Source organism: Dipodomys merriami, unplaced genomic scaffold (assembly GCF_024711535.1).
Source record: "Dipodomys merriami isolate MVZ:Mamm:240054 unplaced genomic scaffold, mDipMer1.0.p SCAF_24, whole genome shotgun sequence".
Taxonomy (NCBI): Eukaryota; Metazoa; Chordata; class Mammalia; order Rodentia; family Heteromyidae; genus Dipodomys; species Dipodomys merriami.
In genome coordinates this window covers 7,690,006-7,705,302 of record NW_027203826.1, presented here as the reverse complement: position 1 = coordinate 7,705,302, position 15,297 = coordinate 7,690,006, and the positions used below count along the sequence as shown (strand labels likewise).

Sequence of the window (15,297 nt, the reverse complement as noted above, 5' to 3'; positions counted from 1 at the left end):
AAAGAAAGAAAAAAGAAGAAAGAAAGAAAGAGGGAGGGAGGGAGGAAGGAAAGAAGAGAGGGAGGGAGGAAGAAAGGAAGGGAGGGAGGGAGAAAGAGGGAGAGAAAAAAGAAAGAAAGAAAGAAAGAAAGAAAGAAAGAAAGAAAGAAAGAAAGAAAGAAAGAAAGAAAGAAAGAAAGAAAGAAAGAAAGAAAGAAAGAAGAAAGAAAGAAAGAAGAAAGAAAGAAAGAAAGAGAATGAGAGAGGGAGGGAGGGAGGAAGGAAGGAAGGAAGGAAGGAAGGAAAGAAGGAAAGAAGGAAGGAAGGGAGAGAGAGAGAGATCTCAAACAATTACCAATAAGGTAACATAAGGAACTGGAGAAATTAGAGAAGAAAAATTTAACCCAAAAACCAGTAGACGTAAGAACTGAATAATAAAGATCAAAGAAGGAATAGAGTTAAAGTTCAATTAAACAGAGTTTTTGAAAAAATTACTAAAAACAACTAACCTTTCACTAGACTAAAGACAATGAGAGAAGTTTCAAATAAATAAAATAAAAATGAAAAAGAAGATATTTCAACAAACACAACAGAAATACAAAATATCTGGAGAAATTATTATGAACAACTGAATACCAACAAATTGGATCATTTAGAGGACATGGACTAATGTCTGAAGCATACAACCTACCAATAGTGAATTGTGAAGAAACAGAAAATCTTATCAAACCAATAATTAGTGAAGAAGTTAAACCAGTCATTCAAGTTCAACAGAAGCAAAGATGCATTTTTATTTAAGAAAAAAAAAAAGCTATGTCAATCAAAGTATCTGGCTCACCTACAATGTTTATAAAACTGCCCCAGCGTCTGTTCTACACATAGCTTTATATAGATTGCATAACCTTGTCCTCTGGCTAAAGCTGATTAGAACAAGAGTGTGACCTCAGCCAAATTATGTCGATCTTGGATAAGCAATGAAGTGGCTTGAAGGAAATGGTTGTAGCTAAATCATTCATATTCTCTCAGAACATTAGCTAGGAAAGGAGGCAACCACAAAGTTATCAATCATCATTGCAGCTGAAAAAGTTCCTGTATACAAAAGTCTGGAAACAGAATCAAGGTTATGAAATGGGTCATGACAACAGAATAAACAAGGAAGTATAAATTGAGTTCAGTAGAAACTGAAAAGTACAAAATAAAAACCTTAGGAAAAGTGCTTAAGTCAACAGTAGCAATAGACATAACTGGCCATCAGCACAAAACTAACCTCCTGAGATCAATAGAGCTTGCAACATTCTATTCAAGCTCCCAAACTGCTGGTCTGTTCCCTCAAAACCATCTACTGCTGATCTTGCATTCCTAAGGAATCTAGGTTTTTCTCCATAATTCTATCCCTACACTAACCTCATACATGAGAAAAAAAAAGTGCATGTGGTATATATTTATAGAAACTCTATATCCAGAAAAATACATGCTGAAGGTTATGATTTAAAGAAAATTTGATAATTTTATCTTTTTAGACAGTATTTGATTTGCTCAATGCAAGAGAGTAAAGAAATATGAAATGTGGTATTTCCTGATGTTTATAACACAACTACATGTTAGATTAATTAAGAATAAAAATGATAAAAAGTAGAATGTATTTAGACATTGACACTGTTTTAATTACACAAAGAAGATCCAATTAATGTTGTTGGAAGTTACATATGATTAAACTTTATAATTTAAAAATCTAGGTGTTTGTTTCAGCTTAGCTAACATTATTATTGTGGTTTCTTTTGATAATTGTTTGGGCTTTTGGTTTAAACATGGAGAATATTAAATCTTCCATTTTTGACAAAGTTACATGAGATATTTGACCACGAGGACTAAAGATGTTAGGAATACACAGGAGAAAGAACACATCCATCTACTTTCCCTACATTGCTAAATGCCACTAAAAAAACAAATGAGAAACTCTTTATTGGAAAATTTAAAAAGCTAGTTTGAACAGAAATGGAGAGAAGAAAATACCAACAAAATTCCAACATCTGGAAAACACACAACCTATAAATGATATAAGCTTACCAGAAAGAGAGGATTGTGAAAAACCCGTAATGGAAGAATATGAAATCCAACTTTATCCCATGGAATCTCTTATACATTAACAATTTTTTAGTAATTACAGCATTTTGTGGCGATTATCTTTGCACATGTTTGTCTTCCCAGTGCCTAGCAATTTCTTATTAATCACAAAGTTTTATATATATATATGTATGCCTATGAGACTATTAATGAATGCACACTCATATTACTATAATAAAGAAAGCTTTACGTAATTGTTTTTTCTCATGCATTCAGTTCACATTGCTAGCTGCTAAGTACCCTTGAATCATAGAAAATACAAAGTTAGGTCTCTGTCTCTGTGTCTGTCTGTCTGTCTGTCTGTCTGTCTGTCTGTCTGTCTCTCTCTCTCTCTCTCTCTCTCTCTCTCTCTATATATATATATATATGTAATATATATAGCATGTATGTGTGTATATTTATATATAATATATAGTGAGCTGTGTTTCTATATATATTATACATATTAACTAATAATGAATGCATACACATTATTGTCATAAAACTATTCATGTACTTTCTCTCTCATTCACGGAATGCACCTTGCAAACTACTGACTACTCTTGGATCATAGAACATATGATCTACGAGGTAGCCTTCAACCCATAGCTTTGTTGCAGAAACTTAATTTCATCCCCTAGTGAAAGGTAAGTGTGCAATATACTATTTGACAAATGCTCATTGTTTTGCCTGGCACACGAAGAATCAGTGAAGCACGTAAGAACTCAAATACAATTAAACAAAGGATGTAAAGGCAGAGGCCCTTGCCATCACTGAAGTCTATCCAAAGTATTTCAAGACTTTTACTGCAAAAATTAAAGAAAGAAAGAATGACAAAGAGTTTAGTAAGAAAAATTTCCAGAACAAAATGGAAAAGAAATTAGCTGGATGCTGAATTAAAAAGAAAACAACCGGTCATGTCAAAGAGAGCTATTTGTGAAGATACTATGCTAAGATCAGAACGAAGATTTTTTTTCTTTTAGAAAATGGCAAATAAATAGACAGGAGGAGGTGGTGAGTAATGGGAGGAGAGTGGATTAATGAGAAAGGAAAAGGGGCCATACAGACAGAATTCTCAATAGATGTATATGATGAAGGAAAGCAGAAACAGGAATGAGTTGCAGGGGGAGGGGTGTTATTGTGAAAGGGGCGGAAAGCATGATGAAAAGAGTGAGCAAAAAGTACAGAACTCTTAGATGGACATGTTAAATTATAACCTCCTTGTGCAACATTCTGAAGCTCCGGAAAGAAAACAAAAACACATAGTAATAATAAAATGTCTATCAACCATGAGAAATAGGAAAAAAAAGAAAAGAAAATGGCCAGTGAAACAGTGATTTCTGACATTAGATGTCAAAAATCTATACTGGACATTTTTTCTGAAATAACATCCAAAGAGATGGACACAGATTCTAATAAACACAGGCCTTGAAACTTTGTATTTTTCATTTTCATTGTTTATTTGGTTTTGCCCTACTACTAAACAGTCCTTGCTAATTCTCTTATGTCAATCCTCTTACATGTACAGAGAGAGCTATTTCTGCAAGGGTCATCAATATCCAAGGCTCTTAAATCGGGGCTTATGCCTATTTGCATTCAAAAAGAGTTCAGTAAGACAGGTCTTCTCACCCCCTGAACCTAACCGAGGACACCACATACAGCGATCTGAACTGTGAGTCTTCATATAGTTTTTTTGCCAATAGAATTTCTTTAAATTTTGCCTTAAGGAAAAGGACAGTTATTTCAATGTTGTATATAATTGTGTTCTTTTAAAATATTTGAAAAGTTAATAATAAGTATTGATTTGTCTACAGTGAACACAGTTGAATACCATATGTCTTTCTCTTCTAAAGTAATTTGCACCAAATCATCTCTGTTAATAAAAACTCAAAGTAAACACATGATTTTGAGTCTACTTGTCTAGACTGTTATCAGGCCAGGAACAGAGAGTTCATTTTGAAATTTTTATCCCTCCTTATTTTTTGCTATTTGTTACACATTCCTTTAAGTACTTAAAGGGAGAGATGATGATTCTGTGTACTTTGTGTTTGAGAATTTCACTCCCAAACTATGGAAAATATTCCATTTAACACTGAAGCATTCTCAGACCCTCTGAATGAATCAGACACTTTACCAGCTGTGTGTTCAGGGCTTTTACTTAATGCTATGTTTTTAGGTTGTTTCTATTTTTTTCAGTTAAAGTGTTTTTAACAAGTAATGCCTTTTTCAAATGATGACTTTAAAATTTTATGAGACTAAAGTGCTATCTTAAAGACTTGCAATTTGTTAATATTAGTTAAATGAAGTGAGAATTTTCTTTTAAATATTTTTAACTTTTCTTCTATTTTGTGCCCATGGGAATAATTATTTTTACTAATAAATTTCATGAAAATGGGTGGAACACGTATTCCCATTGTTTAGCAATGGAGTTATTTTATTAACTGTAAAATAGGTTTTGACAAGAGCAACAGCTTATATAGCGTTTTTGTCTATTATACATGGTACTTAAAATTGTCTAATGTTAACCTAGAAAAAAATCTTCTGAGAACATTCATCAAAGCAATATTTGTCAGAATATTATTTACAAACTGGGTTTGACATTTCCTTACTGTCAAAAAAATCAATGAACTACTCAAAGTCCTATTTGAAATACAATTCAAACAACAAATGCTTATTGTATTCACAAAGTTAATAAAAATAGACAAAAGAAGGACCTGTTCTGAATTTCATATAAGATTCTGACACTTTTGTGTAGCATCAATAAGAGCATGGCTATACGTAATAAAAGCAAATCTAGATAGGTTGATGTCTTTTCATTAAGAATAAAACATTCAATTATAATTTTTCAAGCTTATATTTTCCAGGAATATTTTTTACTGATCATACGGGTTGACAAATATGAATTCCTGTCACTCATTCAGTATTTTTCTTATTCATTCCTCTTCTTTTTAAACCTGTGCCATGTATTCTACTCAAGTTTATGGGAATTTATGTTTAAAGAAAAGGATCCTGATAATACCAGAAATGTAAAAGTCAAGCTATCCCACACTTAACCAGTATAATGCCAGATCATAACAGAAAATCTGTGTTATGACTTTATCTACAAAGTCCTATTTCATTAGAGAGCTGAAACATGGAAAACATAAAAGATGCAGTGTCATGAACTCAAGAAGGAAAATCAAATGGAAAACAACTTACACATTTGAAAAATCATGGGGAAGGAAGCCAATGGGTTAGAAACTAAGTATGTCACATTCAATTCAGGTGATCATTCCCATTCTCCACCAGTACACACATCTTTTCTTTCTTTTTTTTTTTTTTCTTTTTGGAGGTATTGAAATTTGAACTCAGGGCTTTGTACTTGCTAGATAGGTATCTTATCATGTATGCCATACCTTCAGATATTTTTGCTTTAGTTATTTTTTCATGTAGGCCCTGTGTTTTTTCCTAGAACCAGCCTTGAAAAGAGCTCCTCCCACTGATGCATGCCTACATAACTAGGATTATGGGCTTGAATCACCACTCTTAGTTTACCTATTGGTAAGGGGGTCTCACTAATTTTTTGTTTGGTGGGGGACTTCAGACTGCAGTCCTCCCAATCACTCCCTCTTGATTAAGTGGGCTAATAGGTCCGCACCACTACACTAGGCCTTGTGCATACATCTTGAGAAATTTACAATGGTTTTTCAAACAATTTCATGTAAATTTTATTACCCCATATTTTACAATCCCAAATTAATCTCCTCCTCATTTTGTATGTTCTTAAATGCCTTCTAGCAAACAGTCCTTATGAGATATTAGGTAAAATGCTACCATAAATGACCTTTATCAATACTTTATCAATAATGAATATATCTTCTTATCTAAAATTTATATCAATGTAGCTATATATTGTTTTAAATATTTGACATTAATATTTTAATTGTTGTTAACTAATTATCCAATAAGTCCACTCAAAACCCATTAAGTATCTAGTACCAAGTTCTATACACTTATATAATTTCTCTCATTTAATCCTCATAACAATTTTTTGAAGTAGACACTGTTATTACTCTCAGTTTTACAAATAAGAAATTAGAGCATAGAGAGTTTGAGTGATTTTTCCAATGTCAGACAGCAGATAGTTGACAAATCTAGATTTGAACCCAAATGTCCAAAAGCTTAGCAGTATCTACACTGCCATTTTGCAGTGTTTAGGTGAATGGATCCTACCCTTAAGAAACTTAGTTCCTCCCCTGTGGAGCATAGAAGTCTAAATAACCAACTAGAGACCATTGTAAGATATTAACAATACATTATGAGACAAAAAATCACTACTGTAATGATATTAACCTGAGACCTCATCACTCTTAGCTACCCAGGCCTGGTTCTCAAAACCATTAGGTAAATATTGGGGTGGGGTAGAAAATGATGGGGAGAAATCCGGTTTGAATGAAATCTGGTTTATAATTTAAAAACAGTTGCTGTCTCCACGACCCAATAATCAGAATCAGATGTTTCTGTAGACCTATTTATAGGAAATTACAAACACACACACACACACACACACACACACACACACACACACACACACACACACACACACATATCAAAAACTGCATTCTATAGGCATCCAAATGACATTGGAGAAAATAGTTATGTGGGGGTGGGGGGGAAACACCTCACATTCATATTTTAGTATCTGTGAGAACATTAGCCTGGCTAAGCTGATGAGATTAGGTCACAGTCACCTTGGGAACACAGGAAAGAGGGAAGCCAAGGAGATGGATGTCCAGAGTTGGGAAAGGCAGAAGGTGAAGTAACACTGTGGTGAAATGCCCTTCTGAAATGCAGGTCCTCACACAGAATCCAGCTTTCTAGCAGGACGGAGGTGAAGTAGGATGTTATTGCCCACCTCGCTGTTTTGCTGATTTCAGCCATCTCCCCAAATAGCAAGCCCTTTACTCTATTGTATTAGCACCAATACCTTATCTGAGCCATAAGAGCAATGGAAACATTGACTGAGGACATAGTAGACATTTATATTATAACCTAATATGGAGAATCCTGGTCACCATCATTATGAGACTTCAGTGACATTTCAAATACATACAGCCAAATTGAATAATACAAAAACAGAAGGGTGAATTCAAGAGCACTGGAATAGTTAGTTGCCAGCATCCCTACAGTGTAAACTGCTCTTCACAACAGCAGCTTAGAACTTTGGATTACTCATAATCTTCCCACCTCAACTCATATGCTGATGGCCTCACCTGCAATGTGAGGCATGTATATAATGGCAGGACTTTTATAGAAGAAATTAAGGTTAAATGAAGCCATAAGGGTGTGGTCCTGATAGTATAAATTGTATAAACACCAAGATACCATTTGTTTACTTGTAACTTTTGACAAGGAATATTGTAGAAAGTTTGAAAGATGAATCAGTTCATTTTCCATATGAGGAAGAAATGCCAACAAAGTGAAAGATAAATAACAAAGTAGGATGGATTTAATGTGAACTAAGAATATATGGGTTAATGGTGCTTGGTGAGTATAAATGTTGTCATCAAGACTTGTACTTTGGTATGGGGAGATGCTGTGGTGTTAAGTATTAATTAGCAATGTGCTCTAGTCCATCATCTTGAATTCTAATATGAAGACTGGATACACCACACTGACAAAAGGATTGTTATAGTGAGTTAACTTCTGTTACATTATAATGGGTAAGAATACACCCCACAGTTAAAAAAGTAAATAGCTTTGCTTTGTTAGTTACTACCTGCAATAATAGGCAAGTAATTTGAGTTGCCTGTCTTCACTTTTTTTCGTTGTAAAATGATATCAACAATTGTCCTAACACACATGGCAATATGAGGTTGTTTTAATATGTAAATTTATTGGAAAAATGCCTGTCACATAAATACATCAAACAATTAAAGTTTTTATTATATAAAATATTGGATTATAACATTTTGAAATTGTTTAACAAACAGTAATAATAAAAAGAAATCAATAATCAACAGAGTTCATGAGTATACATATTAAAATGAAAGCATAAACTTAGAAGAGACAATTACCAAACATCTTCAATAACATATTTCACAATGTCGATAGAAACATTTTAAACACTTTATGATAGTGAGAACAATTCATAACAACATTTAACCTACTATGGAATTGAGAAATAGGAGATTATACAGTACAGACATATCTCTATGTGTCTGTCTATATGCATGTATATTCTGGAATTCATCTGTATCATTACTTCTGTGTTTATACTATAGATTCTATCAGGTTTATTCTTTAAAATGGAAGAAGCCCAAAGCCAAAGTTTGGAGGAAGATTTTGAAGGGCAGGCTACCCACACAGGTAAGTAAAACCAGAATAAAAAATAATTCCATAATTAAGATTGAATCCAGAAAGAACCAATATTTTGTTTACAATCTCAACTGTGAAACTGGTAAGATAAAATAATGTTTAAAAATTGAGTAGAGGGCTGGGAAGGTGGCTCAGTGGTAGAGCGCTTGCCTTGCATGCCTGAGGCCCTGGGTTCGATTCCTCAGCACCACATAAGCAAAAAGAAAAAAAGCCAGAAGTGGCGCTGTGGCTCAAGTGGTAGAGTGCTAGCCTTGAGCTGAAGAGCTGAGGGACAGCGCCCAGGCCCAGAGTTCAGGCCCCACGACTGGACCAAAAACAAAACAAAACAAACAAAAATTGAGTAGATAAATTAATTTGAAATGAAATAACTCATATAACAATTTTATTTCAGGGCTAGGAAGGTGGCTCAGTGGTAGAGTGCTTGCCTAGCATGCATGAAGCCCTGGGTTCAATTCCTCAGTACCACATAAACAGACAAAGCCAGAAGTGGTGCTGTGGCTCAAGTGGTAGAGTGCTAGCCTTGAGCAAAAGAAGCTAAGGGACAGTGCTCAGGCCCTGAGTTCAAATCCCAAGACTGGAAAAAAAAAAACATTTCAGTGTCAAAAAATAATAAAGAAAGATATTAATTGTTGGGGGATGGGGAAAGTGAGAATGTTTAAGGAGGTGACACTGATCAAGATCATTATATTCACGTTAAATGGCACCTTTGTTAAGTGGCACCGCCTTTACAACTACATATAGATAATAAAAATTAAAAATGAATGATACTGTTGATAATTGTATAGATGTCCAACTCTCAGAAGACTTCTATATCTACAGAATAATTAAACCACTTTCCACTCTTCTCTCTTCATGTCTCTCATTATAGACTTTCCTTGGTACTTCATAAACAATAGTACATTAAAGACAAATAGTCTTTTGTTTTATTTTTAATATGAAAAATAATGGTAATGAGTAATAAAGCATTCTTGAATCAATTTGATTTCAATCTTTTTCCAGGAAACTAACATTTTCCATTTGTTTCATCCAGACTATTTTCTCTTTTTTAAATTTTTTTTTTTTTTTTTTTTTTTTTGGTCCAGTTGTGGGGCCTGAACTCCGGGCCTGAGCACTGTCCCTCAGCTCTTCAGCTCAAGGCTAGTGTCCTACCACTTGAGCCACAGCGCCACTTCTGGCTTTTTCCTTTTTGCTTATGTGGTGCTGAGGAATCGAACCCAGGGCCTCAGGCATGCAAGGCAAGCGCTCTACCACTGAGCCAACTTCCCAGCCCCTCTTTTTTAAATTTTATAAATTATCTTTGAGTAGTCATTCAGAAGGGTTCCAATTCAGCATGTCAGTTTTGTAAATACAGTGCATCTTGACCACTGTTACCCCTTCCTTCCATCATCCTCCCCAGTTGCTGTGAACCACATCTATCCCCTCAATTTACCTAGCATCATTTCCACATGTACCTTGAATATTACAACTACATCTACCCACCTTTCTTCCTCTATTTGTCTGCCCTCCTTTGGACTTTGTCTGTGCCTTAGAGTATTTTTATAATCTGTTAAATTGTGTATGGCTGACTATTGCAGTTACGAAATGAGAAAGGCAGAATAATCTAAATATAGAATATAATACCAAAGGTATGAAAAGACTATTGAATGTGGAATTTAAAATCTCATATAGTGAGGGCTTAAAACTTTCTTCTAAGCACTGTTATTTTGCAGGGCAACTGAATATTAGAACCTCAGTTAGGTCATCTTTGGTTTCATTTATTTTTCTTCTGTATGAAAATCCCATCCTTTTTGTTTGTGAGATATTCTTAGAATTTTAGAAGGAATTGGGTGGCTGTGCAATGCTTCTCTTAAAGCCATTTAGTTTGTTTATTGTGGTCGGACCCCTTTCTCACTGGCTGTCTTTCAAGAACTATGTTTTGTTTCCCCAGCAATTCAAGTTTCCTTTATTAACAATGCAGTGGCAATATTAGCTTATTGACAAAAGCTCTTTCTTACCCAATGAAAGCACTATTTTTCTAAAGTTCTAGTTCTCTCTATATATCCTTGATACCATAACTTTTGCCAACAGTTCAAAATGTATAATTTGTAGTTTCACTAGTGCAAAAGGTTTCAGCGGGATTCTTTTTCAAAACCCATTTGACAGCAGTCATTTGGGAGAAAGCTTTTACAAACAAGGCAGTAGGGAATTTCTATCCCCCAAAAAGGAAAAATATTTAATGTTTTTTGATTCCAGGACCTAAAGGAGTAATACATGATTGGAGAAAGTTTAAATTAGAAAGCGAAGATGGCGATTCAATCCCACCTAGTAAGAAGGACATTCTCAGGCAAATGTCTTCTCCTCAGAGCAGAGATGACAAAGACTCAAAAGAAAGAATCAGCAGAAAGGTAAGATAAGAACAAAAAGTAATAAATTAAATGTCTTTTCTAAGTCTTGCTTGTACTGACCAAAAACACAGTAGAAGTGAAGTGAGTCTGAGGATATTCTATACTAAAAAAAATACAATGTGGCTACAATGCTCGATAGGAACAAGGCTCTATAGGAAATGGACTCATTACCTTGTTCATGTAACGGTAGCCCCTCTGTACAGTAGCTTTATAATGAAAAATATATATTAAAAAAAGAGAGAACCAATTACAAACTAAGAAAATTGGGAGAGGGAGGGTGCTAGGTTGGGGGAGATGGGAAATAATGATTCAAATGTATTGTATTTACAAATTGATTTGTTAAGTGGAAACTCCTTTATACAACTACTTAAAGATAATAAAAATATAATTTAAAAAATACCAAAAACCCTTCAAAAAGAGAGAAAATGTGAACCAATTAAATAACACATGAATTAATGATTAATGGATTAATAAATTTCATATGAGAAATTTAAATATTGAAATTTTTGTTACAGGAAAGTTTATATCTTTTGAGGTCTTGATGAATATTTTACAAGAATATATTTGAACTAGTTTAAGTGATAACAAATTTAATCAATTTATTATTAACTATTGGTATTTGTATGCACATGAATTTATATAGAGAAAGTAAAGAGCAACACCAGGTTAACAATATTGATTGTTGAAAGAAATGAGATTGATTGGAAGAGAGAAAAAAGAAGGTGGGTAGAAATATCTTAGCTTAAAAAAAAAAGAAAAAAAAGATAGTTTTCTTTGGGAAGCAACATTTTAGAAATATCTTAGCTTAAAAAAAAGAAAAAAAAGATAGTTTTCTTTGGGAAGCAACATTTTTTAAAAAGATCTTAATTATTAAACTATATGACATATTTGTTTATGTCATAAAGACATACTTCAAGAAAGGATCACTAAAAGTGGAGATATTTCTAAGAATAAATTATAATTTTTACTAATGGGGAAAAATAACTTCAGTTGATTTTTTTATCTTCACATCAGTGTATAAAGGTTATATACTAGCTGGGCACCAGTGGCTCACACCTGTAATACTAGCTACTCAGGAGGCTGAAATCTGAGGATCGAGTTTTGAAGCCAGCCCAGGCACAAAAGTCCCCATGGGATTCTTATCTCCAGTTAAACACTCAAAATCTGGAAATGGTGCTGTGATAGAGTGATGGACTTAAGCACAAAGAGGCTGTGGGATAGAGCCTAGTTCCTGAGTTCAAGCTCCATGACTTAATCCCCCCACCCCAAATAAAGGTATATACTGAGTCTCAATAGACAGACTATGACTTAAAATGTGCCTTAGTGCAAGACTTTGGTCTTGGTAATGTTTAAGCCTAATATTGTTTATGTATGGGAGCAGAGATTGATTCTTTCATTGAGTTGTGAGATAATTAAATTTTTCCATCTGATGAATTGTAAAAATATCTTCCACTTATTTCAAACAGATATGAATAAAAATAAATAGAAAATTTTTTTGGAACATAAAATACTATGCAAGTATAAATATTCTTATTAAAGATTTTGTGCTAATTTTAAGCTTTGGAAACATACCTGAATGCATAATTATATGCCTGAATATATGAATGACACAAATCCTCAGATGATGCTCAGACAAATCTTCAAATCTTGTGTGACTTGATCTCTTAAGTGAATAGAAAGACAATAGCAACTTAAGAGCTATACTAAGTATTTATCAATTGTAGGGCTAAAATAAATTGAGACAATAATAGAATAGGAAAAAAAAAACAAGTTAAGAAAACTAGTGAAGCCAGTAGAGAAACAGATTCAGACATAGGAGAATATGAAAATAAAAGAACCAGCTAATTCCACATAATTTGAATCTTAATATCTTAATATCTTCTTAACTCAGAAATTTCTTGCTCAGATTCAATAATACAAATATGCTCCAAAATATTAATTGTTTGCCTTCCTAGTACTTCTTTACTTTCCAAGCCAATACATGTTACTATTTGAGCATTTACATGGGGATAACAGCCGTGTACACCTCCACTGGGGATATCCAACTCTAATAGTTCTGAACTGTTCCCTGTCTGTTAGTGACCTCTTGAATATATTTTTGGTTTGGGTTTGTTCTCCAGTTGGGGAAAGATGCAATTAATACATTATCAACTACAATAATAATGAAGTAGATATTATAAAAGACTGTGAGGGCAATTCCATATTCCAGTGACAATGAAAAGTAGCCATTTTGGAGGATGGAATTTAGGCGTTTTCCCCTCTTTTGCCTAAGCTGGTGGACAGGAGTTAATTCAGGGGACTTGTTAATGTAGGGATTGCACAGTCTCACCCTTGCAAGTTCCCATTCAGTAGATCTGCAAAAATTGCAGTTCCAAGTCATTCCCGAGTCATGTTGATCTTTGTGGTCCAGTCATTGAACCTCTTGATTAATTTAACAAACCCCCAACAGAAGCCAAAGCTGTCTTGTTTGAAACCCATATCACATATTCAAAAGAAAACCACTAAAGCCTAAGAATTTTAACAACTTAGGGAAAAGGTACAGTACTGTCCAGAAGCATTTTTTTAGGGACACACTTACCTGTGTGCTTGTCTCTATATGTCAGTATGTGTGTGTCATTGTTTTGTTTTGTTTTATTCATTTTTGATGTCAGCTACTTCAGAGCTGACCTGGTTGATATTTTTTTTTACCCTATGTGGTGAGTGGTTAAATAACATATGTCCAACTGGTATCATGGGCCTTTATGATTCAGCTATGACTAATTCTACATTTCAGCATAAAATAATGATTGAATCCCTATTAGGCACAAGATATTCAAAATATATTGAATCAGACAAAATATTAGGCAAAACTAATATTAGGTAATTAAAAAATATACATAGTGCAGGCTCAGATAATATTTATTGATATAGAAAAACAATATAAAGATGGAGAATATAGAGCAGGAATCTTTTTAATTGGAGAAATCAAGCAGTGTGACATTTGAGCTAGTGGTGAGTAGGATGAGGTAATGAGATTATTGTGTCAGGAAGTCAAAACAGAGCGAACAGCAAACACACTGCCATGGCTGAGAACGGTTGGGGGCATCTAAGGAAGAACCATTTTTGTCTGGATGATCTCTATAATTGCTTTCATCTGTCCTCAGATGAGCATTCAAGAATACGAACTTATCCACCAAGACAAAGAGGATGAAAATTGCCTTCGTAAATACCGGAGACAGTGCATGCAAGATATGCACCAGAAGCTGAGTTTTGGGCCTAGATATGGGTTTGTGTATGAGCTAGAAACAGGAGAGCAATTTCTGGAAACAATTGAAAAGGAGCAGAAGATCACCACCATCATCGTCCACATATATGAAGATGGTGTGAAAGGGTGTGATGCCCTCAACAGTAGTCTAAGCTGCCTTGCATCAGAATACCCTATGGTCAAATTCTGTAAAATAAAAGCTTCTAATACAGGTGCTGGGGAACGCTTTTCCTCAGATGTCCTCCCCACACTGCTAGTCTACAAAGGTGGGGAACTCATAAGCAACTTTATTAGTGTCGCTGAACAGTTGTCTGAAGAGTTTTTTTCTGGTGATGTAGAGTCTTTCCTAAACGAATATGGATTACTACCTGAAAGAGAGATTCAGGCTCCTGAGCAGACCAACATGGAAGAAGAAGATATTGAGTAAACATGATGTTAATATTCATAATTACCTTTACACATTGAACACTGATTTTGGTAGTATCTATATTCCTTTAGAGAACACCAATTATGGGCATGATTTACTGAGAACAAAAAATTAACACTGAAGTATGGGGTTTTTTTTTAGCTTTCCTTTGTAGCAGTTATTCAAATTGTGATAATGCTCTATTACAGAAACATTGTAGTCCTTAGCAACGTTGTTTGTAAATAAAGAGAAGGTAAAGCGCATTGTCATTCTTCAAAAATCCCTTTCAAGTTCTGTAATAGCTTTTTTATTCTGTTTCTTTTGTGGGTTCATTTGTGTTTTTCAAACTACATTGTTACTTACAATTTTCCTTTGCAACAAAAATAAAAATCTCATAAATACCTTGTGTGAAGTCTGCTCCTTCTTATAAAGGTCCTAAGACCTTTAGAAAGGTCAAAGTACAAAAAAGTCACAATTCATTCAAGTGTATGAATACCAATCAAATCAGAAGATGATGAAGTTAAAAACATTATGCCACATCAAAGTTACTAAAAAAAAGTTGTACTTGTTATAAAAGAAAGGATAGAACTAAGGTTTTTTTTACTCTGACAAATGTATAGTACTTCTTAATTATAATAATTCTAATTATCATTTGTTCATTGCCAATTATAAGCCAGTATTTTTAAAATGCCATTACTACTTAATAACCACAAATCTATATATGTAGTATTATTCTTATTTTTTAAATAATGAAACCTAGACTCAGAGGAGCGCAGTATAAATTCTACTTTTTTATTCTTGAAAATATTTGGTAGTGTGCAAAG

The 15,297-nt window shown here is 33.9% G+C and overlaps 1 protein-coding gene across 1 annotated transcript; it reads left to right on the top strand.

The window, feature by feature from the left end:
* Positions 1 to 8,369: 8,369 nt before the first annotated feature.
* Pdc (phosducin) lies at positions 8,370 to 14,494 on the top strand. The gene is made up of 3 exons (XM_070034059.1): positions 8,370 to 8,430; positions 10,672 to 10,823; positions 13,967 to 14,494. The coding sequence occupies exons 1-3, from the start codon at positions 8,370 to 8,372 to the stop codon at positions 14,492 to 14,494; spliced, it is 741 nt and encodes a 246-aa protein (XP_069890160.1).
* Positions 14,495 to 15,297: the final 803 nt, after the last annotated feature.